Source organism: Arachis duranensis, chromosome 9, assembly GCF_000817695.3.
Source record: "Arachis duranensis cultivar V14167 chromosome 9, aradu.V14167.gnm2.J7QH, whole genome shotgun sequence".
Lineage (NCBI taxonomy): Eukaryota > Viridiplantae > Streptophyta > Magnoliopsida > Fabales > Fabaceae > Arachis > Arachis duranensis.
Window position 1 is genome coordinate 10,386,007 of NC_029780.3, and position 26,817 is coordinate 10,412,823.

General features: G+C 32.7%; 3 protein-coding genes and 1 pseudogene across 3 annotated transcripts in view; 2 read left to right on the top strand and 2 right to left on the bottom strand.

The window, feature by feature from the left end:
- The window catches only part of LOC107464669 (uncharacterized), a 5,787-nt gene extending 5,131 nt beyond the window's left edge, over nucleotides 1-656 (bottom strand). The window contains exon 1 of the mRNA XM_016083609.3: nucleotides 195-656. Coding sequence (XP_015939095.1) covers nucleotides 195-436 — 242 coding nt within the window. The 5' untranslated portion in view covers nucleotides 437-656. The remainder of the gene's footprint in view (nucleotides 1-194) is intronic.
- LOC107464625 (NADH dehydrogenase [ubiquinone] 1 alpha subcomplex subunit 2) overlaps nucleotides 1-26,817 on the top strand; it is a 95,191-nt gene that overhangs the window by 6,216 nt on the left and 62,158 nt on the right. The gene's annotated exons all lie outside the window — the stretch shown is intronic.
- LOC107464668 (uncharacterized) lies at nucleotides 1,093-4,552 on the top strand (annotated as a pseudogene).
- Nucleotides 18,224-24,519, bottom strand: LOC107464673 (uncharacterized). The gene is made up of 6 exons (XM_016083613.3): nucleotides 24,292-24,519; nucleotides 22,543-22,962; nucleotides 21,281-21,328; nucleotides 19,618-19,806; nucleotides 19,476-19,537; nucleotides 18,224-18,895 (listed from the first exon to the last, which is right to left on the bottom strand). The coding sequence occupies exons 1-6, from the start codon at nucleotides 24,443-24,445 to the stop codon at nucleotides 18,401-18,403; spliced, it is 1,368 nt and encodes a 455-aa protein (XP_015939099.1). The 5' UTR covers nucleotides 24,446-24,519; the 3' UTR covers nucleotides 18,224-18,400.

Below are 26,817 nucleotides of genomic sequence, written 5' to 3' on the forward strand. Positions count from 1 at the left end.
GGAGTTTATCTATTAGTAATTTTATAATGACTAATTTTACTATGAAATAAAATAAAATAACTTTTTCTTTTTCTTTTGTAATAAACAAAATAAGAGTTAATTTCTATTATAGCAAGTGCTCATAATTTCAGCATTAAAATGAGCTCATAAGATAAGATAAACAAAATCAGAGTTCTGATTCAGGTTGGGAGTACCTTTGAGGAACAAGAGTGGCAGCGACGCCGTTATGCAGCCGGATCTCAGAGGTCTCGGCGGCGACAGCAGACGGAATGTTGGCGTGCGTCGTCAGAAGTAGGTTCCGGTGGATCAAGAATCCGGTGCCGGAGGGGGAGATGGTGGCCATGGCGTGGGCCTTACCGGAGAAAATGGCGGCCTTCATCCGCTCGGACTTGCTGAGGCCTTTGCAGAAGCACCAGGATTCAGTGAGACCAACCATTGCGGTTGGAGAGAGAAAGAGAGAGAGAGTAGTTGGATCTGGGAAATGTGGTGGTGGCGGTGGTGGTGATAGGGAGCATGTGCGTGATGTGATGTCTAAAAAGACAAGACAGGGTGTAAGACTGAGACCCAGAGAGAGACAAACGCCGTGGTCGTGAAACCAGTTAAGACTAACAAACGAAAGGAGCGGAGCCGGAAATCAACACTCAATCATCAATCGACTATAATGTGTTTTCCACTATTTCTTCATTAATAAAACTCAGGGCAAAAAACCATTATAAGCCAATGCTATGTAGAATTAACGTATATAAGTCAAACAGAAAATGGTTTCAGTAATGCGCCAGATCATATATTAATATAATTCGAACCAATGTGGTTCGAACTGTATGTGGTAGTAATTCGAACCGGATCAGTTCGAATTACAAGTTGGTTGTTGTTAATAAATCGAACCAAGTTGGTTCGAACCATGAATGCACGTAATTCGAACCTACGTGGTTCGAATTATAGAGAGAGCTTCCGGCCTTAGTAATTCGAACCAGGCTGGTTCGAATTAGACAAACCATAATTCGAACCAGGCCGGTTCGAATTAGTGGGAGAAAGAGCTCTATATATATATAACCGGTCTAAACGTGAGTTGGTCTCATTAGAGTGAGTAAGATGGCTAGTAAGGAGAGTTTTATTATTTTGGTTCACCACAGAGGATCCATTAAGAGGAAAACTCGTTTCGGAGTGAAGTTCACAGATAAAGATCCTCTCTGTATTGTTGTTACTCCTAAGACGAGCTATGATGACCTTGTTAGATCTGTACTGATGAAGCTCGGGCTGGAAGATTCGAAGAGGGTTAAGAAGTTTTTCTATCGCATTCCAATCACGGTGCTCCAGGATACCGTGAAGTATGATTGTTTCACGATTAGTAGTGATGAGGACTTGCAAGTAATGTTTCTTTGTCGGCGGCAGTTTCCGGAGGTCAGGACCCCAGAGTTGTTGGCAAAGCTGGTTGATGTGGTATCCAGCTCAGGGGGTTCAAACCGGAATACCACCACTTTAGCCACGCTAGCCGGTTCTAGTTCCCGGCCTGCTGTTGCTTCTTCCTCCGTCCCTGTTTACCAGCCAGTGGTCCATGCTATCGCCTCCCCGTCTTTTGCTGTTGATCTCGATGGCAGCGTAGGTAACGACGTAGGTTCAAGGGAAAATATGCCGGATGATTTACTCGGCGTTGCACCGCTTGGCGTTGGAGACGGAGTGTTGGGTGATGCAGATGAGGATGACGTCGAGCCGGATATGATTGACGATGACAACGGCGATGATATTGGAGCGAGTGAGCCTGCATTGGCAGTAGGTGGTTCTAGCACTGGCACACAGCAGTATCCACCACATTTTTCCTCCTTGGACTTGGATGCCATGAGGCAGGAGGGGGTTTCTGGGCACTCTGTTGGATTCGGAGCTAGAGATGCGGAAGGGACTGCTGGTCTGACAGAGTTCCAGGTTGGTCAGCAATTTCAGGATAAAGATGAGGCCCTTTTAAGTGTGAAGACTTACAGCATCCGGCGAGGGGTACAGTACAAGGTAGTGGAGTCTGATTATCGCAGGTATATGGGCAAGTGTTCAGAGTTTGGGAATGGGTGCACATGGTTGATTCGACTGAGTCTCCGGCAGCGCAAGGGCATTTAGGAGGTCAAACGGTACAACGGACCTCACACCTGTCTTGCCACCTCCATCTCTAGTGACCACAGGAGTTTGGATTATCATGTGATATCGGCGTTCATTATGCCAATGGTTAGGGCTGATGCATCCATAAGCATAAAGGTGCTCCTGAACGCCACGGCAGCACACTTTGGGTTTAGGCCGACTTACAGGAGGGTCTGGATGGCAAAGTAGAAGGCAATCGCCCTCATCTACGGTTACTGGGATGAGTCATACAACGAGCTACCTAGGTGGGTGTTGGGTGTCCAGCTGACGATGCCTGGTACTGTTGCAGTCCTAAGGACGAGCCCCGTTCGAGTTGGAGGACAGGTAGACGAGTCTCAAGCGTATTTTCACAGACTTTTCTGGACTTTTTCTCCGTGCATCGAGGCATTCCGTCATTGCAAGCCGCTAGTCAGCATTGACGGCACACATCTGTATGGGAAGTATGGGGGAACGTTGCTCATCGCAATTGCACAGGACGGGAACTCCAACATTCTACCTGTTGCATTCGCACTAGTTGAGGGTGAGAATGCAGAGTCCTGGACATTCTTTCTCTCGCACCTTCGACAGCACGTGACACCACAGCCGGGTCTGCTGGTTATATCGGACAGGCATAACGGCATCAAGGCTGCGCTTGAGGCTCCTGACGGAGGTTGGTTACCTCCATCTGCATACCGTGCATTCTGCATTCGACACGTAGCGGCTAATTTTTCCCTGACCTTCAAGGGCAAAGACGCACGAAGGCTTCTAGTTAATGCGGCATATGCGAAGATTGAGGTTGAATTTGATTACTGGTTTGATATTCTGCGGTCTGAAAACCCGGCGATGTGCGAGTGGGCGAACCAGATTGATTATTCCTTATGGACTCAGCATCGTGATGAGGGGCGGAGATTTGGTCACATGACGATGAATATCTCCGACTGGCAACCCCAACTGGTATACCACGTCCTGAAGTGTGATCGTGCACTCTCCGAATGGCATATAGAAGGTGTGCGTCTCCGGACGCCATCGCTCGACAAATGCACTGACAAGGGCCTCGTCTAACCGGAACCATCTATCGTTCAGCCTTGCAAGATGGTATAGACCTGCCATCTGCAAGTACGGAACGTATCTGTCATCTAATCGCATGCCCTGCTGCCACCGCATGCTCCTGATGCATCGCTGGGGCTGCACATGACATTCACCGCATTGTTATAACCGGATTCATAACCAATGACAAACATAACGAAATCGATAACTCTCCAACAAAACATCATACTAAATAAGACCACATAAAAAATGATGAAGGAGAACCACATGCTAAACAACTACCATAGATCACGCAACTAAACCACTACAATAAAACAGCTTAACTAGAACCGCTAACATAAAACAGCATAAGTAAAACTATTAACATAAAACAGCATAAGTGAAACCATTAACATAAAACAACTAACACAAAACAACTAACACAAACCAGCAACATAAAACAGCTAACATAAAACAACTAACACAAAATAACTAACACAAACCACTAACATAAAACAGCTAACATAAACCACCAACTTAAAAACAGCTAACATAAAACAACTAACACAAACCACTAACATAAAACAGCTAACATAAACCACCAACTTAAAAACAGCTAACATAAAACAACTAACACAAAACAACTAACACAAACCACTAACATAAAACAGCTAACATAAACCACCAACTTAAAAACAGCTAACATAAAACAACTAACACAAAACAACTAACACAAACCACTAACATAAAACAGCTAACATAAACCACCAACTTAAAAACAGCTAACATAAAACAACTAACACAAACCACTAACATAAAACAACTAACATTAAACCACCAACTAAACCGCCAACTAAACCACCAACATAAAACAACCAACATAAAACCACCAACATAAAACAACTAACGTAAAGAACTAACATAAACCGCTACCATAAACCACTAATAGAAACCACATACATAAACCACCAACTAAAGCACCGTCTAACATGAACCGCCACCAAAACCACATGCAAAACCACTAACTCACAAATACCACTACCACGAAGTTATATCTGTACTAACCTCCTCGTTAATGACCCCGGCTATATGAGCGACTCCGTCCAACCGATATAACCGTGCCGGATTGTCCCCCATTCAGCAGAGTATTCCGTTCAGGTCTTCCTCGGAGAGAATCTGGGTCGTTTTCTCTGGGATTTGGTGGGGTAGGGGAAGGGAAGAATGGTTCGAATGAGGCTGATTCGAACCCCTTATATAGCCGATTCAAGAGTAATTTGAACTAGGTTGGTTCGAATTACCTCTACTTAAATCGAACAGGGTTGGTTCGAATTACATGCAACGCATTCCAAGGTGTAGTTCGAACTAGCTTGGTTCGAATTATGTGCATTGTGAGTTCGAACCACCTTGGTTCGAATTATGCTAAAGCAATTCTGTTCCTATTTCGAACTAAGTTGGTTCGATTTATTGGGTTATTGCTGAAACGATTTTCGTTTTGGCTTATTTACGTAGCTTGGTTCTAGTGCTGGCTTATTATAGTATTTTGCCCTAAAACTCATCTTTTAAATAATCAAAACTTTATTGCTTGAAGGTGTAAGTACGATTTTAATCTCAAAAATTTTTTATTTTTATTTTTTTATATATAAAATAATTTTTAAAGTTTAATTTAATTTTAAAATTATCTTTATCTTAAGGATTAAAATTGTGGAAGTAAAGAAAAGATTTTAAAACCTGATTTTAAAAAAAATAAAAACTTAATTTTGTATACAAAAAAATTAGAAATAAAAAAATTTTCGACTTATATCTTAAAGACAAAAATCGTAGTTAACCATTTTTTGAATCATTTAAGTATAATAATGTTTTAGAATAATATTTTAAGAAATTTATTTTGATGTACAGTTAATTTTATATATGTATCTAATCATATAATACAAATACACTATATTATCAAAAATAATTATTATTTTCATAGATCCCATCAATGGTCATTAAACAAAATGAAAATAATTACACGATTGTATAAAATATTTTAAAATTAAACTCATATTTTAAATTAGTGACAGAATTTTTTGTACTAACACTTTGATTTCTAACTTTTTTTATAAAAATATTATTTATACATTAAAATTACTTACTAAAATCAACTACTAATATATTTGTGTATAAATATATATGATAAAATAAAAAAAATTCAGAAATAAAAGAAATCATATTTTATCCTATTAAATAAAAATCTAAAATTTAAATCATCTAAATTTCCCACATTTAACTCCATTAGTCACAACAGTCCACGATTATATGTCTCTTAATAAGTAATAACTAACCTCTATGATTGGAGTGGATATCCCTCACCTTGCCTTCATCATTTTTAAGAAAATAACTCTTGTACCCTCTCTAATCTTGTCCCATGTCCCCATATTTGTCCATGCAAAAAGACGAATATCCGCGAGTATTCAGGATATTACTTTTATTAAAAAAATTAAATAAAAAACATAATTTAATAATTATCAAATAAATCAATTCAACTTACATATTAAAAATTTATAATATATTTATTATAAAAAATAATATAAATTGAAGTAAAAATTGAGAATCTGAATTTTTTTAGTATTAAATTATTAAGAATAAATTTTTCAAAAATAACACAAATTATGTATTATATATTGTTGTGGTTTTTTACAAAACATCAACGACATTTTATTCTTTCATAACTAAAAAATTGAGCATTAATGTAAATACTAAATTAGTATTTGAAAAATTTTGACACTGACAAAATGGTATTAGATTTTTGTTATTGATAATATAATCTCTGAAAGAACTTAAAATTTAATTAGCGCTCCCTGAACTCATCAGAACACATTTTTAATGAAAATTGTTGAATTGATCACTATATTTTACTGAGATAATAGCCTTGTTAATGTATATATCTAGTTAAAATTTTCAATTAAACAACCCAATCTATCTTAAAAAATCAAAACACTAAAATCCCCTTTCAAAAACTCTAATCACCTTTTCCTAACGCACTCTCTCGACCATGAGTAGCCCCAAACTTAGGAAAAAAAAACTTTGAACCCTAATCCAGTAAAAGATTTCCAACGCACTCTCTTGCGATTTCGACCATGAATTATTCTAAATTTACAGATTAATTTTTAATTCAAAAAGATTAATAACAAATCATGGGAAAAAAATCGGCGCTGATTTAGAATTCGATTGTTTTGTTGATCGAGTAATCCAAATCGAGTAGGAGACTCGATTCGGGAAATTGAGTAAGGCCTTCGAAGAGCTGGTTGAATAGTTGTGGAAATGGGAGAGTTAGTGGCTTTTATCACATGAGAAAATAATGAAAAATATCTACAATCATGCGGCGGAAACGGTTACCAAGAGGGATTGTATTTCAAATTTGTGATTTTATTTAATTGTAATTAATTGTAACTTAATTGTCTGTTATGTAAGATAGCCTATAAATACTAGGAAATTTTAGAGAATAAGGGTTGGAACTTTTATTCAGAAAAAACACTCAAGCACACTCACATCTCAGCGATTTTCTGAGTTTGCAATCGAGTTATCTTTTCTGTAGGGTTCCTTCCATCTTCATTTCTTTTCTTTCAATTTACTTTACTATTCTGTAAATTTAACATTTCAAGAAATATTATTTTCTAAGTCTTTTCTATTTCTTTTGTTCAATTTATCTTCATCTTTTCTTTAATTTTTATGTTCAAACCTTTTGATCTAATCAAAGGTGTTTTTATTGTTTTCTTCTAAATTTTAATGCAAGTTCTTTTCATCTTTCGTCCATTTATTCTTCAAAAACTTTAATTTTCAAGTTCGTTTATCAATTTATAAATTTTCTTTAGTTTTACTTTCAATATGGGTCTAATCGAAGAGGCTTTGATGCACTTTTAGAAAACAGGTACTCACACAGAGGAGTAGATTTTGCTCCCAGACCATTAGATATCGAACCACCATCGATTTGCAAAAAATCAACAAAACAAATTGGCACGACTGGTGGGACAGTTTTAAACCGAAGTGTGTCAAATTGAGTATTACTTAGTGTATGCGATTGCAAAGTGGGAAAATCATTCACATGGCTGATGAGATATCAATTGTGAATGGTGGTTCATCCACTAATGAAAGCATACCAGTATCGGTGCAACAAGCCAACGTGTCTTCACATTCGGAAGGTGCAATCGGAACTGAAAGCATAGTCGTTACGACTATTCAAACTGGAAATCTTAGACGCAATATTCGTCCACGTGGCCCTGTGCCACCATATCAACCTCCATTAACCGCTTGTTGGCCTTCTTATGGTCTTCCTCCTGGTTATACCCCACCGGTGGGTGGTTTTGTTCCGCCTGTCTGTTTTGGGAATACAAATGGAGTAAATAATATTCAAAACCCATAACAACATTTCGAGTATTCTCGTGATTATAATGTGGGATCCACTTCGAATGCTGTGAATTCGATGGCAGCACATTGGCAACAAGTGGAGGAAAGTCACCATGACTTGGTCAATTTATTGACTCAGCAAATGACTACAATTCTGAATCCCATGATGGCTGATCATGAATCGAGATTCGAGCGTCTTCCTAGACAAGTCGAGATGATTGCTCGAATTGTCGATTATGATGAAGGTGAGAGGCATAATGCTAGAGGAAATAACGAAGGGATGGAAAATAGTTTTCAAAATAAAAACAATAATCCAAATCGAGAAAATCCTCACGTAGTTCCCCGAGGTCAAAATGCTGATGACTTTTTAGCCGGATTGCGTGGTGATCGTTATCAAGTTACTAGAATTGTAGAAGAGGTATTAAATCGGGTTGGGCTGAATATTGGTTTTATGAATCAACCACATTTTGTGTCCATTTTTTCCCAAGTGATCCAAATGGCTGAAGTGCCAAGAGGGGTGAAAATTCTGAAGATAGCCACAAAATTTGCTGGAGAAGTTGGAGAATCAACTACTGAACATGTTGCTCGTTATTTGGTCGAGATCGGGAATCTAGCTAATGATGAAAATTTGAAAATGAAATTTTTTCCTTTGTCATTGACGAAGAATGCATTTACTTGGTTTTCAAATCTCAGACCAAATTTGATCACAACATGGAATCAGTTGAAAACTGCTTTTCACGCTCAGTTTTATAGAGGTGAAATGAACGTAACAGTTACTGATCTAGTGGCTTTGAAATGTGAAGATGGTGAAACCATCGATGATTATTTATTACATTTCAAAAACGCTAGAAGTAGATGCTATGTGACATTACCTGAAAATGAGATAGTGGAAATAGCAATTATGGGGTTGGAATTTTATATGCGCAGGAAGTTGCTTAATGTGCATATTCCTGATCTGGCTCATTTGGCTGAAAAGGTCCGACAGACCAAATTCATGAAAAAGGAGAAAGAAAAATATAGGAATGAGCAGAGGTCAAAGAGTAAACCGTTTACTCGAAAAGAAAAGGTTGCTTATGTAACCATGGAATCCTCAGAGGAGGAATTCAATTTCGAAATAGAAATCGATTTGGCTGAACTTAAGAAAGGTCCTCTATATGTGTGTTCTTTGTTGAATAAGCTTTCTAGCAATGAAAAGTCGAATGATTCAAAACTAAAAAGTGCAAAGAAATATAGTTTTGATATTTCAAAATTTGATCAAATTTTTTGATGAGTTGCTTAAAGATAAACAATTAGTTTTGCCTGAGGGTAGGACTTTGCTTTCTGTGAAAGATTTAAAAGGAAAGCCTTATTGTAAGTTTCATCAAATAACAAGTCATTCGACTAATACTTGTGTCCGTTTCAGGGGCTTGATTCAAGAAGCAATTATGGAAGGACGATTGAAGTTCGATGATGGCAAGAAAGAAATGAAGGGTGATGTAGATCCCTTCAAAGTTGATGCTAGTTGTGTCGAACCTTGCCTAGGGGTGAACATGGTTGGCATGTCCTATGATTTTGATGTGGCTCTAGATGACTTTGAGTCACAAGTAAGATCTGTATACCCTAGGATAGGAGATGGTCTGCTGGATTTCTTAGTTCAGCAAAAGATGAAAGATCAGAATGTATCTCTGTGTCCTCGATGCAATGCTGTTTTCGATGCTGAAGCAGCAGCGATCTTTGAAAAATAAAGGATAAAGAAAGAATTGGCTCATAGGGAGGAACAAGTATGCCAAAGACAGCCAATTCGACGTGTGGAGGGTTCTAGTTCAAAGATCCCTCAGCATGATGTGACTGCACCTTTAAGCCATTCCCAGGCTATAGGTGTTCAATGGATTAGGAATTGTCAGGAATTCCAAAGGCGTGATCATCTATATCGACGTAACCCTCAGTGGGGGCATTGAGCACCTTCCCGAAATCAGTATGCCTTCTATCGGGGTCGAGCCAGAGGTTATCCAAGAGGAAGAGGTGGAGGAAGAAGTTTCAATCGGAATAAGAAACTTCAAATGGAGACAGGAAAAGAGGTAAGAAAGGGGGCAACGCCTTCTGTGCATTCTCGAATTGTCTTTCCTTCTGATGGAGAGACTTACCCTAAAGAAATTCCATCGCCTGCAAAGATGGAAAAAGGTAAAGCAGTGGTTCAATCCTCTGGGGTCGATAAACATAAGGACGTTGATGTCGATGAGGAGTATTTTGATGAAGGAGATGATGATATGGTAGGGATGATCTCGATCATTCCAACTGAATACCTTGGGGAATGTGAGAGTAACCCAGACGAGGATTATGATCAAGAAGATGAGTCAGGGTTCTTTCCCCGGCCAACTGAAAGACAAGTGTCTCATCTACGCCCCCTTCATGTTATTGCAAATCTGGATGGGTTTAAAATAAACAAGGTGTTGATTGATGGTGGGGCAGCAATTAGTCTTCCGTCTGAGAGGATGTTGAGAAAAGTAGAAAAGCATCCTGAAGATCTGGTCCCTACAAACATTGCTGTGACTGATTTTAGTGGGACTTTTACGCCAGCAAGAGGGCTGGCCACTTTGACTGTAAAAGTGAGATTATCAGAAAGGTATTCTGTGTTTGTGGTGGTGCTATCAAAGGCTAGCTACAATGCTTTGTTAGGAAGAGATTAGATCCATGGTGTAGGAGCTGTGCCTTCTACTGTGCATCAGAGCGAGCTTCTCTGGACTAAAGAGGGTAAACCTGAAATTATCAAAGCAGATTCGAGTCTGTATGTCGAACAAATGCATGTCAATTTTAGGATTTATAATCGCAAATTGAAGCCTTTAAATGTTGATCGATCTCTAAATTCTTGTAATTGTGAAAGGTGTTATTTGACTTCAGAAAGCCTTTCGGTAAAGTTGCGTTATCCAGACGTGGGCTTCGAACCGACTGGTTGGGACTGTCTTTCTTGAGGACCTCAATAACCGCACTATGGACCAGGTTAAGGAAGTTTTCAACTACTTGATAACATTGCATAATTATTTAAATAATTTTCAGTTTTTAGAAAATAAAGATGATTCTTCTGATGAAGTTGAATCAGATAGGGTTAGTAAGTTTATTAATTGTAATATGTTCGATTCGACGCTTCCAGTCGAATGTAGTTATGATTTCCCTATTACTTGTAATGAAACTAATGATGCAAGCCGGACTGCTGATTTAATAGCAGAGGCTCATTGTGTAGAAAATAAAAGTAGTGATGATTTAATCAAAAATCAAGTTTCTTATATTTCTGATGATTCTATTGATTTCACTTTTGATTGCATCTATGATTTGAAACCTTTGGGGTTTGAAAAATATTCAATTAAAGAGGATGATTATTATAAAGGGTTTGAGTCTTAAGACCCCTAGAAGAAATTAATTTGGGGACTCCTGATGATGTTCGAATTACATATATTTGTAAAGATCTCATTGATCCTTTTCGAACTGAACTCTTCAACCTTTTACATGAGTTTAAAGATTGTTTTGCATGGGATTATCATGAGATGCCTGATCTCAATCGTTCATTAGTGGAACATCAGTTAGCACGGAAACCCAATGCTCGACCAGTAAAACAGACTCCAATACGTTTTGCTCCTGAAATCAATGTTAAAATTAAAGAGGAAATAGAACACTTGATCAAAGCAAAATTTATTCGAACTGCACGTTATGTGAGTGAGTATCGAATATTGTCCCTGTTATGAAGAAGAATGGGAAGTTAAGAGTGTGCATCGATTTCCAAGATTTAAATAATGCTACTCCAAAAGATGAATATTTTATGCCTATTGCAGATATGTTAATCGACTCTGCAGCGGGAAATGAAGTTCTCAGTTTCATAGACAGTTATTCTGGATATAACCAGATTTTCATTGCAGAAGATGACGTGGCTAAAACTGCCTTCCGTTATCCTGGGACATTAGGTACATATGAATGGGTAGTAATGCCTTTTGGTTTGGAAAATGCTGGAGCAACATATCAACGAGCAATGAATGCTATTTTCCATGAGTTTATTGGAAAGTTTATGGAAGTGTATATCGATGATGTCATGGTTAAATCGATCTCAGTAAGCCATCACATTGATCATTTAAGGAAAGCATTAATTACTATGAGGAAGAAAGGGCTGAAAATGAATCCTTTGAAATGCGCTTTTGGGGTATCGGCTGGAAATTTCTTAGGTTTTGTTGTTCATAAAAAAGCGATAGCTATTGATAAAAATAAAGCAGATGCAATATTAGCATTATCTGCACCCAAATCGAACAAGGAAGTCATTACAAAATGAAACGAAACTCGAGATAAAAATAAATTCAAGGCGCTATCAGCCTTGCTAAGTCTGAGCACAGCTTGGCTCTTTTGTTTTCCAGAATTGAAAGCACTTCAATCTAAATGAACTTGTCAGCTTGGATTTTCTCAAGTTATTTTTCATACTCTCCTCGCTTGGTGTCGATTGAGACAAGTTCTTGAATAAGGAGATGTTGTTCTTGTTGGGCTGCAGCCAGATGTTTGGCTATGGTGGCTCGATTTTGGCGTATGGTGGCAAGTTGTTCTTGAATCTGAGTTAGCTCTGCGAGTCTTGCTTCTTCTTGATCATGAAAATCTTGAATAGAAATAGCATGGGAGATCCTTAGATCGAATTCTTCACGAGAGACTTGGATTGGTTGAACGGTTGCAAGATAATTTTCTATATTAGATTGAGCTTTGGCTTCTTCATTTTCAGTTTCTTGGAGTTAAAACTGAGATGCAACACTCTCATTGAGAAGTTGTTTGAATTCTCGAATTGAGGTAGAATGTAGTGTGTTAGTTGGGAGTTCAAAAGAAGAATTCAAAAGACCAGCCAAGAGTTTGTTGAGAATTGGATCATTAACCCATGTAGTAGGTGGATGATCCAAGAGTTTCAGGAGTGATCGAAGTTGTTCCCAAATATCAGGATCTAATTTGATTGAAGGCCTTGACGTAGCAGGTCTTGAGATTGCTGGTACAGGCACTGGCACTTTGTTTTCTTGTATAACTTTGTTCAAAACAGAGATCAAGTCATCCAAGGTAGCACTGGTCGGAGTGGTAAGAATACTCGATGTTCCGGGTTTTGGTCTTGGAGGGGTCTGAAAATTAGCTTGGAGTGAAGGATTAGGTTGTAGCTCTGGAGGGGTTTCTAAAACCTTGGATCAGGAGGAATCTGAATTGGTGGTCTCGACAGCTTTAGAAGCAGAATCAGAATCCGGGACCGTTTGGTTCTCTTCAGAGAAGATAGCTTGATTATTTGGGGAAATTGATTCAAGTCTATGGGTTTCTTCTAGAGAGTGCTGCAAGGGATTTGCTGTTAGATTAATCACCTGTGTTGTATGAAGAAGAGGTGGAAAAGCGGCTGGAATTGTTTGAGTGGGTCCTGTGAACTGAATTGAATCATGAGATGAAGAATGCCCTTGATCATGTTGTTGTTGCAGAATTGGCTGATCGGGCATCACAGGATATGTGATTGAATGAGCAACAGTGGAATGCTGGTGTAAAAGGTACATAATTGCAAGTTAGAATTTATTTCAATTTTAACAAAGACATATATGGGAATATTAAATGCTACCAGAGTAAGTTTTTGTTGCCGAATTGGTTAAGGACAAAGTTCTGAATCGGCCGTGTCTTCTGATTGAGAGGAGGCAGCAGGAGTGTCTTTATTGGTTGGTTAACTTTCATCAGAATTCTCAGTTGATGATGGCAGTACCAACTGATAAGAAATTCAGAGTTGAGTATGGTTAAGAAAATATAAATCGAAGTACATCCTAAGTCAAAAGGGGGAGTTATAAAAAAATATAAATAATTACCTTTCGAGAAGTTCTTGTAGGAGTCCTTTTACTTTTGGATGGTGGTGGTCGGGTGGTTTCGGCTTTCCTTTTGTGAGTTCTTTTTGGAGAACTCTCAGCAACAGGGATGGTTCGAATAGCGTTTTGTTGAATTTCCTCTAAGGTCCGAGTGTACCTAGAGTAATAAGTAGCACACGATTCGAAATAGCATTTGGTGATATAGAAGCTGCAATCGTACACCACGAAATTAAAACGATCCCAGCGCTGTTGATTTTTTAAGAGACAAGAATTAAAATCCTCTTGAGTGGTTAAAGCAATGTGGCAGAAAGGAGCATCATTGCGAGGTTGTGGCGTTGGGATAGCTTGAGAAAATCCCAGTTGTCTGGCTGTCAAATGAGGAGCATACAGGGTAACTTTGAACCTTTCTTTCTTATGTAAAGGTAGCCCTATTAGAATTACTTGAACAACTAACATGTTCGCCCAATTTTGATTTGCAAGTTCATTTTCTTCATTAGTGTCGGGAAAAAGTAAACGATCCAGCCAGGCAGGACCACGGTTGCGATGCAGGAAAGGAGTAAAATTGAGTTTGTCATTTTCGAAATCTTTGCAGGAATGAAAAATAGAGAAAACAGCCCAGAATCTATCTTCATCTGATTGGGTGTCCAGAAAATTGGGTTTGAAATCAGACAGTCGAAAACCTTCAATGTATTGCTTGTCAGTACTACCACTTTCAGGTTTTGTCATGAAATTTTCAAAAATGGCATTAAACCATAGTTGAAGAAGCCATAGAGGGCCCCGTGCACTGATTATTCTGTTGTCTCAAAGGTCACAAACAAATTGACCAAGCTCTTCAAAAATATGTCCTAGAAGAAACTTTGCCAAATTGAGGGATTTTCCTTCATGGAGGAGAGTAGCTAAAGAAAGGTAGAGTTTCGAAATTTGGATACTTCGATAGCAGAACAAGATTGCATTCAACCAATAAAACAAGAAGGCTACATGTTCATTTTCAGTGATTTTCGTACCTTCTGCACCCATGTTATGGGCGATAAAGTCACTGTAATAAATAACCACGTCAAGAAGAGATATTCCGATCATTCCACATGGAAGGTGGAAGTTGTTGCTTGTTCTATTCCAGAAACAAGTCACAGCCCCGATCATCCAAGGGTATGTGGTAAGTGAGAAGTGGGAGAGCCTTAGTAGTTCATGAATTCCTAAAGCTTTCCAGTCAGCATTTTTAGTAGGTTCAAGACGTCGATACCAAGCTGTAAAATCGTATCCCCGAGGATTAATCTTTGGATTGTTCCTAAAGGATTTTTGGTTGATAAAATGGGAGATGTTAAAGGCTTGGTTTATCAGTAAGTCTTCACCTCCAGCACTTGGGAAGAAAGAGAGTTTTTTATTCGCCCTCTCCAGAGACTCAATCGGTCCAAGAAAGCAGTGTGTATCAGCATCGATTGTGAAGAAGATTAGGATTCTGGTGTCATTAGTTTGCAAATGGGGATCGTCAATAACTTCATCATTGACTTGATTGAGAATGCGAAGGGCTGGTGGAGATGACGGTGCTATTATAGGGCCTTTACCCTTATCTTGGGTGGCAGCTTGAGAGGAAGAACCAGCCATTTTCAGAAAGAGTAAAGGAGAATAAAGGTTGAAGATTTTGTGAAGAGATTCTGGGTGTAGAGAAAACTCAGAGAATGATGAGGCTCAAGAAATTTGAACAAAGGAGAGAGTGATAAATTTAAAGTGTCACTTAGTCGTTACTGTGGAAAGAATGCGAATAGAGGTAACTTCGCAAGGAAGATGAAGTGGTAGAGAGAGAAAGCGCGAGTCTCGGGAGACGTGTCGAGTGGATCAGAAGTAATGAGGGGTTTAAATGACAATTATTACTGATTTAAAAACTGACATCTTTTGGATTAAGTGCTTTATTTTTTGATAATGTTATCGAAAGCAACCATATTAATCCAAGGGGGCAATTTGTTGGTCGAAAAAATATTTTTTATAAGAGTAAGTTGAATCGAAATGAGTCAAGTGTGGTTTCTTGAGGAGACATGCGTATAAGTATGAAGTTAGAAGAAATCGGCGCTGATATGGAATTCGGTTGTTTTGTTGATCGAGTAATTCAAATCAAGTAGGAGACTCGATTCGGGAAATTGAGTAAGGCCTTCGAAGAGCTGGTCAAATAGTTTTGGAAATAGGAGAGTTAGTGACTTTTATCACACGAGAAAATTATGGGGAATATCTACAATCACACGGCGAGAACGGTTACCAAGAGGGATTGTATTTCAAATTTGTGATTTTATTTAATTGTAATTAATTGTAAATTAATTGTCCGTTATGTAAGATAGCCTATAAATACTAGAAAATTTTAAAGAATAAGGGTTAGAACTTTTACTCAGAAAAAACACTCAAGCACACTCACATCTCAACAATTTCTTGAGTTTGCAATCGAGTTATCTTTTCTGTAGGGTTTCTTCCATCTTCATTTCTTTTCTTTCAATTTACTTTACTATTCTGTAAATTTAACATTTTAAGTAATTTTATTTTCTACGTTTTTTCTATTTTTTTTTTGTTCAATTTATCTTCATCTTTTCTTTAATTTTTATGTTGAAACCTTTTGATCTAATCAAAGGTGTTTTTATTCTTTTCTTCTAAATTTTAATGCAAGTTCTTTTCATCTTTCGTACATTTATTCTTCAAAAACTTTAATTTTCAAGTTCGTTTATCAATTTATAAATTTTCTTTATTTTTACTTTTAATATGAGTTTAATCGAAGACGCTTTGATGCACTTTTAAAAAATTGGTACTCGCACAAAGGAGTACGTTTCGCTCCCAAACCATTAGATATCGAACCACCATCAATTTACAAAAAATCGACAAACACTCTCCTTCTTGTAGGAGGATAATAATATAGTGCAAGAGAACTTGTGAATGAGGCATTTCAAATTTTTATTAAGAGTTATATTGACACTTTTTTGACAATTTAGTTCAATGAAACTCCAATTATTTCGAACTTATAAATGAATAAATATCAAAATTTTCTAATAACTATAATCAATCTTTTATCTAATTCAAAAATATGTTACACAATATTAAAATGTTTGTCTGACAAATTTTATGAGCAAACAGTTATGTAAAAATTTTCTCACATCGCACAGCAAATACCAAATCTTGAGTTAAAGTCCATAATTTCTTAGCTCAAAGATTCCTTACTCACATAAATCACTTACATAACATAATATGATTTTCTCTCATATTTCACACACACTCACAAAGAACTGTCAAGAGTTATAATGTATAGGTACCGGCTAATATATTATGGTGGACGGGCCTAACAGAATCTGATATGGCAAGCAACTAACACTAACTAACCATCCTATAACATAACTAACATAACCAATTGAAACTCCTTTTGTTACATTAGTATTACTACTCTTACTAAAAACTGAGCAGGGACGGAACTACATTGTAGGAAAGGGGCAATAGCCCCTTAATTTTAATTTTTTATATGTAATTTATATATAAATTTTAATTTAATCTTTTTTAAAATTTTATTTTTATCTTATTTTATTGTGTAAATATTTTTTATCTTCTCTAATATTTTATCTAGCTCCACCCCTAAAACAGAAAAAAAGAAATTATCAACTCACTCCATTTCTATTTCTAGTAGTGAACGCAAATTTTATTCATGCCACACACACAAATATACATAGCTTGCCTGTTATAGCAAATTCATGAACCTTCAGGCATTTGTGGATTTGATGATAAACTTTTTTCTTCCCTTCTAAACTATGGAGAAACAAAATGTGTGTTTTTTTTTATTTAATTATTCTATTGGTCCCTATAATTTTAATAAATTTTAATAAATTTAGAATTAAGTCTTTATATTTTTTATTTTAATTAGATTTTTACATTACTTTTAATTTTGTAATTAAATACTTTTTGAGCCAATAAAGTTAAAATTAACATAATATTCCTCTAAAAAATTGTGTGATCAAAGATCAAATTAAAATTTTAATTGTGGGTACTTTTAATTTACAAAAAAATATTCTATTAATTCTAATATTTTTTATACTGATAAGGACTTAATTACAAAACTAAAAACAATATAAAAATTTAATTAAAAAAAATAAAATATAAGGATCTAATTATAAATTTAATGAAGTTATAGACCAATCATTTAATTCAAATTTTTTTTCTTTCATGAGTGAGATGTTTTATATTTAAATAAAAAAAATGCATGCATTCAAATAAATAACATTATTGTTGATAACTCAAGTTTCAAATCATGTACTAAGGTAGAAAACCACCATTATTATATGCCAACAGATACAATACTCAACAACATTATTACATTAGACATACACCATACTACTTCAAAAACTTTTGGGAGAGGAGGAAAATTCAAAATTAACCATGAATGTTCCAATTCAACAAATGAAGCAAGCTAGGACAAGAGAACAAATTGTCCAATAAAAACAACTCCTAAGCTATGTTTGGATTCTTTTTCTAATACAAAGACAAAAAAGATAAATATAATTTTTCCTCACTTTTTAGCAAGTATAGAAGAAAAAATTTTTATATCCCATCATAGAGTTATGTTCCAAAATAATTTTTGAGATTAATCACATATACTAAAATATTTTTTAAACTTCTAATTATATCAATTATTTTTTTGATATTAAAAAAAATATACCACATAATTAAGCGACTAACATAGTACATTTTGTCAATCTCAAAAACTTAATCAATACAATTAAAATTTCAAAAACTATTTTATTACATACAATTAATATAAAAGATCATTTTGATAAAGAACTTTCCATCTTATAACCAAACAATTTTTTGCTATTATTTCTATCTCAAAGATGAATTTAGATACTCTAAAGCGATGAAATTGATAAAGTAGTAAAATAAAAGATTAATCACCGTTAATTTTGTAACTTTTATAAAATGTGTATTCCATTATCTTAATTTAAAAATGATTAACTCTTTACTTTACAACTTTATCAACTTCTTCACCTTAATAGATCTTTCACCCCTCGAAAATATAGTCCAAACACAATCCAACAAAAAAAAAAAAAAACAAACTAGTAGTAACTCATTCCTTGATTCTTGCCTATAGGAAAGGACATGGCATTGGCAAAGCCAGCATTTATAGTAGGGTGAGTGTCAAACCAGCCAAGTTGTTCCACAAGCCTCTTAACAAGTGCACCAGCAACATAAGTAAGCAAAGATGCCAACACTCCAGAGGTAACATAATACAACACTGTGGTGAAGTATATAACATAGCTGTTACTGTTTGGTCTCCTCTGAGTATGTGCTTTGCCTAATGCAAGCAATGTGATGCCAATTAGAGAAGCCACCGCAACCGCCGCCAGCTTCAGCTCCTTGTCGTCGCTCTCCCGGAACGAAAATCCGTACACAACCGGCGGCAATAGTCCGAATATTAGGAATGATAGAACAGCAACAAATGTGTGAAGATAGAAATGATCTCTTGTTCCAAGTAACTCATAGTATTTATCAACCGCTGCTTCATTTTCTGTTTCCTCTTCTCTTGCTTCTGTGTTTTTTAGGTCTCTAAGCTGTCAATGCATGCATACATATTAGATTAGCATATATATCCAAAAGGAAAAATTTAGGAGACTAGCAACTTTATTAAATTCTGACCAGTATGTAACTAGTAAAATAAAATGAGTAATCTCATATTATTAGATGAAATCTGACACCATTAAAAATATCATTGATAGCTACTTGATGACTACAAATCACAAAAATTATTGAGCCTAGCACTCCTCTATATCCAAATTCACTTAAATTACACCACAATTAAAAGGGTGTTCTAATAATAATGAATATAAAATGAACTTTATGGGATGATAATAATAATAATAAAAAATAATAAATAAATCTTGAGTTAGCTAATTAAAAATATAAAAATGTCTCTTATTTTTTAAAACACAAGATATCTAAATTTTTTTAGATAAGTTATTTTTTTATATATTTTGAATAAAAAGATTTAAATATCTCGCATTTTGAAAAATAAAAAATGTATTTATATTTTTAGTTAATCAATAATTATATGTTTTCGAATTATAAAGTGACATCTATTTATTTTTTTTATTAGTAATAAATAAAAAGAACAATGCGTTAAACAGAACTCACATTATGGATGAGGAGAACGAGGCCACCAATGAGGTTTGCAATAGCCAGAGCAACAATGTTCACTGCAAACAAAAATGGATGAAGAGGTACAATTAAAATCAATGCTAACGAATAAACAATAAGACTTGCTAATAATTCATACATGTGTTAGCATCAGCACTAGCTGAAGAAGTGACAAGACTGAGACTTGCTAATAATTCAGCCAAACCACCATATACAAAGCTCTTAAGAACTTCCCATCCTTTATTGCTTCTTCTACTTGCTATAATCTCACCCTCCTCTATTCCTCCTCTTGCTACATTTGGCTTTGGAGTTGGAGTTGGAGTTGGCCCTGATCAATCAAAACATACTTCCTCATACATTATTTCAATATAAACATTTTTAGAGAGAATATTATATGCAAGCTAATTAAATATATTAAATTTGTTATGTTTTTTTTAAGTCTGTTATATTTATCTTTTTTTAACAGAATTTTTTAAAAATTTTGATTGTTTTACTTTATTTTAAAATTTAAATTCAGTTTAGTATAAATAGGTGACATTGTTCTTTATATTAGAAATAACAATACAATCATAAAAATTTATTTTTTTTATTTTTTCACAGTTTTATTAAAATATAAAGTAAAAATTTGAATGTAATTATTTTGATAATATAAAATTAATATTTAAAAATTATTAAATAATAATTTAATTAAATATATTAAATTATTTAATAATTTTTAACTATTAATTTTATATGAACACAATTATATATGAGACTTTACCTAAATATAATTATCATTAGTTAATAATTATAAGATACAAATGGTGTATATTGTTAAATGAAGAAATAATACTATCTTATCATTTTGTATTTATTTTGTTTTAAATGATCTGATATAGAATTTATTATTAAGTAGTCAATTATATTTAGATGAATACTTTTATAAAGATGCATAAAACGTTTCTTTGTAGAGATATTTATTTGCCGTATTATTATTAGATGTATTAATTAACTGGTTATTTTTTAATTTCTTAATAAATTATAATAAAACCGATTTTTTTTATAATAACAATAACAATAAATCCAATTTTTTTAGGAATCTAATTGTATTTTTAAATTTATAGGGATTCAAATGTCTGTAAAATAAAAAGTCAGAAATATATTTGTCTTTTTATCAAATAATTTAAAAATATTCGATTTAGATTATGTAATTCGATCGGATCAAACCGGATCTAATAATTATAATATAGACAAGTAGGTTTATTATTGTTGTTATAATAAATCGATTTTGTTTTAATTTATTAAAAAATAAATTATTAACCGATTTAATAAAGATGTCCAATAATAACATGACATATATAAACATCTTTAAAAAAAATATTTTTAATGTTTTTATTAAAGTGGTGTGCTTATACTTATACCCTTAAATTAATTATCACGTTAATGAAATTAGATAGGTTTTTGTTTATCATCATATATAAGACGCCATTGCCAAATAATATAAGAGTAGCTTTGTAAAATGGACAATAATAATTTGGACGAAAAATAATTAAATTATCAGACGTACCTATACACTATTCTTGCAGTCTTAGGGGAAGAAACTTTCAAAGTTGTTATCCCTTAAATTAATAAGTATGCTTCTTAATATTCAAACTTATTATGTCTTTATTATTATAACAAAAAGTCCAGCTGTTTACCACTTGCTACTACTCCACAAAGGCACAAACAACTAATATTCTAACAATGATAATGATTTTTACGTCGTTTATTTAATTGATCAATTAAATAATAATTAAACTGGTTGGATGAAAGAAATAAGTTACCTGGGGCTGGAGCACTAATTGGTAAGAACCCAGAAAACCACTCTCTACCTGTTCAAAATTAAAGAAATTAAGAACTTAATTAATGTCTGGATCTAAAAAGCTAGCTCATAAATTGAAAAATATCTCACACATATAAATATATATAACAAACTAACATGAGTGCAAGTTAATAGGATTGAACCATTGATAATGGCTATTGATGACGATGAAAGAAATATAAAAAATTAAATATTATGTATATGTTATTTTATATAATTTTAATATATATTTTAAATTTTAAAATTTGTAAGTTGAATTCAACATACTTTCGAATACAAATAAGATAACCAAAAGATAAGAAGAAGAAAATAACACACTACGTGACAAATTAACAATCATAAGTGCCTGCAGAAAATGAAAAATGAAAAGAAATGCAACCATAACGAAGATATTATATATGTGAATATGACTTTGTAGGTTAATTGACCATGCATATAGAAATAAATTAAGTCAAAGGGTAAAATTATATAATTTTTTCTAAGATTACGATACTTATAAGTTATTACTTATTAGTTTATTTATTATGTCCAAGTCTGATACCTACCTTCCTTGTGTGATATGTTATTTCATATTAATATAATGATTTAGGTGATATGTATTTTTAAAATACATATTAAAATTGTTATTAGCAAATTTTTTATTTTTTATTTAATAAATTTAAATTTTCTATTTGTATTATAAATTTAATTAATAAGTTTATTATGTATTCTTAAATTACATATTAATTAAATTATTTATATAAAAATATTATCATATTTTATCATTTTTTATTAACTTATCCATAAATTAGGAATCGGAAAAAAGTTTCTCAAAATTCATTAGTAAGGGACAAATTAATCCTCTCACGTACAAAAGAAAACTATTTTTTAAATTAGTTAATTTTTAAAAATTTAAAAATAAATGTCATATTCAAATATTGAGAAATTATTTTATCTTAAAGTAATTTTACATGGTTACTACTCCGTAAATAACAAACGAATTTTTTGACACAAAATTCATTAAAATCTAATTTACGAGTTCATTCTATTTTTCTCAAATAAAAGGTGTTATATAATTTATACACTTAATATGATTAATATTATATATTTCAGTAAAAATTAATTACTAAATTAATTATTTACATAAAATATATATTAAAAATGTGTAAAGTAACACATGACTAATTTGATAAATACATATAAACATAAACATTTATTTGCACATCTGTAAAAATAATTAAGTACCCTTTTGAATGAGGAAACCGAAGCATGCAGAGCATCTGACTGGAGGTTCTTGTTGTTCATCAGTAAATTGTGGAGAATCTGTTTGTTTTCCAGTTTTGCATAAAACCACTTTTTCTATGCAAACGTTACAATTAGGGCAATAGAATTCATGGTTTGGTGGCATAATATATATCTTCTTCAGATATATTTCTCTTATTTTCTCCGTCGTTGAAATTACTACCCCTATTGGTTCTTCTTCTTCCAATGCTTTCTGGGGATTCACTTCATGAGAAGAAGATGAAGAATCAGAAATGGGTAACCAATTTTTTTCCTTTGTTCCAGAAATACCCTTCTCATCTTGGTGGTGGTGGTATGTTCCTTTGAGAACCTCTTGTATTAATATTGGCCCAAAGTCGTTTGTGTTGTAATGAGTCGCAGAAGCTGTTCATTAATTACATGAACAAATTAAATAAGTAAAAAATTCATCAACTGAGCAACAATATTATATATACAATATGGTGAAAATTCCGGTGTAGTAAACTTCACTTGAAATTGATAACTGAGAGCCGTTAAATAAAAATTTAGTTAAATTAACTAGTCAAATTATTTAATTAACTCTCAGCTGTCAATTTCATATGATTTTTACAGTATGATATGTTTGTGTATATAAATAATTGCCAACAGTAAAAATCCTTCATTTATATGTTCTTTTTCATTTTTTATGAGAAAAATTTTGTTCTTGTTGTCCTATAATAATATGATATATAGTTTGAATATGAGATCCCAAAAATCATCCTATTGATTTAATTTTATGGTTTTGTTTCCTGGTTGGATTGGTAGAATATGGGTAAAAAGAAAAAAAAAATACTTGATACAGTATATATTATATATGCAGGTGATCGATATTACTGTGAACGAAAAAAGAAAATATATAGCTTTAATTTGATTTAGTTAATTCTCAAATTTTTGAATTACTATTATTATTATTTGCATGTATTTAAATATAAAAATAAGAATTACGAGTAGTTTTTGAAAAAATAAAAAATATAATTAAAAGAAAATGATATTATCAATCTAAAATTGTTATTATTAGTATTATATGAAATGAAATGCTCTACAACATACATTATACACAAGTATGCAAATGTTCGGATTTTTTTATAAGAGTGTACCTTTCGTTAACTATCCAAATTTTTAGGATAAATGACTTTATAGCTATAGCTAGTGTAGTATTAGAATTTTTATAATATATATAATTTAATTTTTATTATCTCAAAAATATTCAAAATAAAAAAGAAATTTATGTATAGTAAAAATCCACATATAATTATTTATATAAAATTTTTAGTTAAAAATTGTTAAATAATAATTTAATCAAACATATTAAATTATTTTAATTAACAATTTTATATAAAAATAATTACACCTAACTTAACTTTTCAGCCTCTGCATATATAATATAAGGGAAGGTACGAGGAGTCAATAAAATATTTATATAATGTATACAATGAAAGTTTATAGAGTATTAGAGATATAATCATTAGTGTTATATTTTTGAGAGGTCAAGAGTTCGATCCTTGGTGAACTAAAATTAGTTTAGAAGATATTTATTATCCCTAATACTCGGATGGTTATTCTAGATAGTACAGGGAATGTTCATTTTATAACTCAATATTCTATTGTATACATTGTACAAATAGTTCATTGCCTCCGAACGGAATCCATAATATAATAATAAGAAGCAGATAAAGATAGAAGAAGCTTTATTACCGGCATGAACTTCATCATGATCAGCAGCAGTAGTAATAAGATTAGTGTTAATAGTAAACTGCGATTGAGCCTTCTCATCTCCAAACACCACTTCCTTTCGATGATAATCATTCACCATTAAAGGCTGCTCCAGTTTCTGTGCCACAGCTTCCATTCTTATTACTTGGATAAAAAAACACTCACTCTAAAAATTCTCTTGTTCTTTTGGACTCAAGTGTGTGTGTGTCTCAAACACAGCCTAATGCCAATTTATATATATTGGCACATATTGTGTGTGCATTTAATTTTCTAGGTGTGGATGCAACTTAGTTAAAATTAATTAAATATATATATCGTGAAAGGTTGACGTTAAGATAAAAGAAATAAATATGCCACATGTTTTGTTTACGTCTGCAAGGTTGAAGCCTACTAAATTAATAATAATTACAGCTAGCTAGCGTTTACATTATCTTAATTTTATTATTTTCGAATATTGCATGATCTTCGATTACATATATTTTAGCTTATTACACTTTATTAATTACTTGGTAAATTTTTATAGGTAGTTATACCTGACCTTGTTCGATTATTATTTATTAACAAAATCAACAAAATCAAATTGTTTATTAGATTTTCATTCAATTATTTTATGCACCGTGGATTGCACGTTGATCGTTAATATTCACCAGTATCTTATTGAGAATTAGACAATAATATGCTAATTTTTTTTATCCTTGTTTAATTATTGTAAAATAAAAGAAATAATATATAAAAATAAAATCTGCAGTTTGATAATGAATAAATATAGAAAATTAATGTTTAGTTAGTTAATATTAATTAAATTTTTTATTTGTAAAATTATTTTTTTAATCTTTATCTTTTTGAGACAAAAATTGCAGCTATTAAGCGCTAGTAAAAATAATTTAATATTATGTCTATATTAATCAACTAATTATTGTAAATCACTATTGGTCCTTTAAATTATAAAAATTTAATTTATCTTTCAAACCATCGTCTGAGTTTGTAAAAAAAATATAAATGTTTTGTGCAAACATAATTCTAAACCCTAAATCGTTTGTACATGCATAGACATAACCAAATACAAATTTACAAAATAAAATAAAATAAAATCTGTAGCATAAGAATTACATGACATATTTTTTAAATAAGAAGTTAAAAGATAAATATTAATATGCAGATAAGATAATTTGATCTATATATCACGTATTGGCTTATATATTCATATTTTTATTTTTTACTTGAGAAAATATTAGGTAAATAAATTATTTTTATTAAACTAAATTTATCTTAGTTTTGTTTTTTCAACTAAAAATTTTAGTTATTAATCTCTGAGTTATTATACTAACTTGAATAAACTTAATTATGATCATATAACATTATTTTTATTTTACTCATATATATATATATATAGTCATTTTAATATCACTATATTATGATAGTTACGTAATTATATAATATTTTAAAAAAATGTTATTAGAATTAAAATAATAATTTTTTATTATTTAACAACACTTTTTAAAAGTATTACTAAAAAATATTACTAAAATATAAAAATATAATTTTAATTTTAATAACACTTTATAACTACCATAGCAATAATTAGCATAAACATAATAAAATTAGAATTCAATTTATATATATAAATATATTAATTTGTCATTATATAAACAATGATATGTGAATGTAAAATCCGTGACCCATTATTAATTATAGTAATGTTTTTCCCTACTCTTCTGTTACGCGTATTCATCTGGTTCCTGACTCAGATCCTTCTTCTAACAACCATGACCATTTCTTGTTTCCTTTTGTCCGCTTGAAACTTGTTTAACTATTTTTCTTTTATCCTCATATGGAAGACAACTAGAGAAGCATCATTCTATTACTTCCTACCAATCTTTTGGATTTTTTTTGAATGAAATATCTCAGTTTTTCATACTTAAATAATTTTTTTGTTCTTATAAAATATTTGGTTTAATTTCATTCCTTATACATATTTTTCTTTTAGTTTAATTCCAATAAATTTTAAGTTTTAGTCCCACTGTTAAATTTCGTTTATATAATAAATAGATATATACATGCAGTGTAATATTACAATAATGACAATTCGTATGTATATATGATTTTGCTAGATAGCTGACTTTTTTTAAAACTAATTGTTAGAGAATCATTAGAATCAATTTAGATCAATTAGTATCGTCTATATTTATATAGTATATCTGTACATTAATTGTAGAATTCTATATCTTTATTATTTTGATTCATTTAGCACCTATAAATACCCCCTGTATATTGTACCTTTAATCACACTGGATAATACACTTTTCAGATTACTCTCTCAGTCTTTTGGTTTTAACATGGTATCAAGAGCCTAAAGTTTTTTTTTCATGAATTTTCATTCATAACCTTCTTGTTTTTTTCCTCCGACCGTGCTTCTTTTTCCTTGTTTTTCGATCTGTTTTCGACGCTTTGGTTCGTCAGCTCCGGCATCATCGTGTTCCTCTCGTCGTCAGCTTTCCAACGCCGCCA

What these genes read in the sequence shown, in the direction of transcription:
- LOC107464673 (XM_016083613.3), bottom strand. Translation starts at nt 24,445, where the DNA reads ATGGAAGCTGTGGCACAGAAACTGGAGCAGCCTTTAATGGTGAATGAT. An exon ending in TCATGATGAAGTTCATGCCG is followed by an intron (nt 22,963 to 24,291) that starts GTAATAAAGCTT and finishes ATTAATGAACAG; the next exon opens with CTTCTGCGACTCATTACAAC. An exon ending in AATTAGTGCTCCAGCCCCAG is followed by an intron (nt 19,807 to 21,280) that starts GTAACTTATTTC and finishes TTGATTGATCAG; the next exon opens with GGCCAACTCCAACTCCAACT.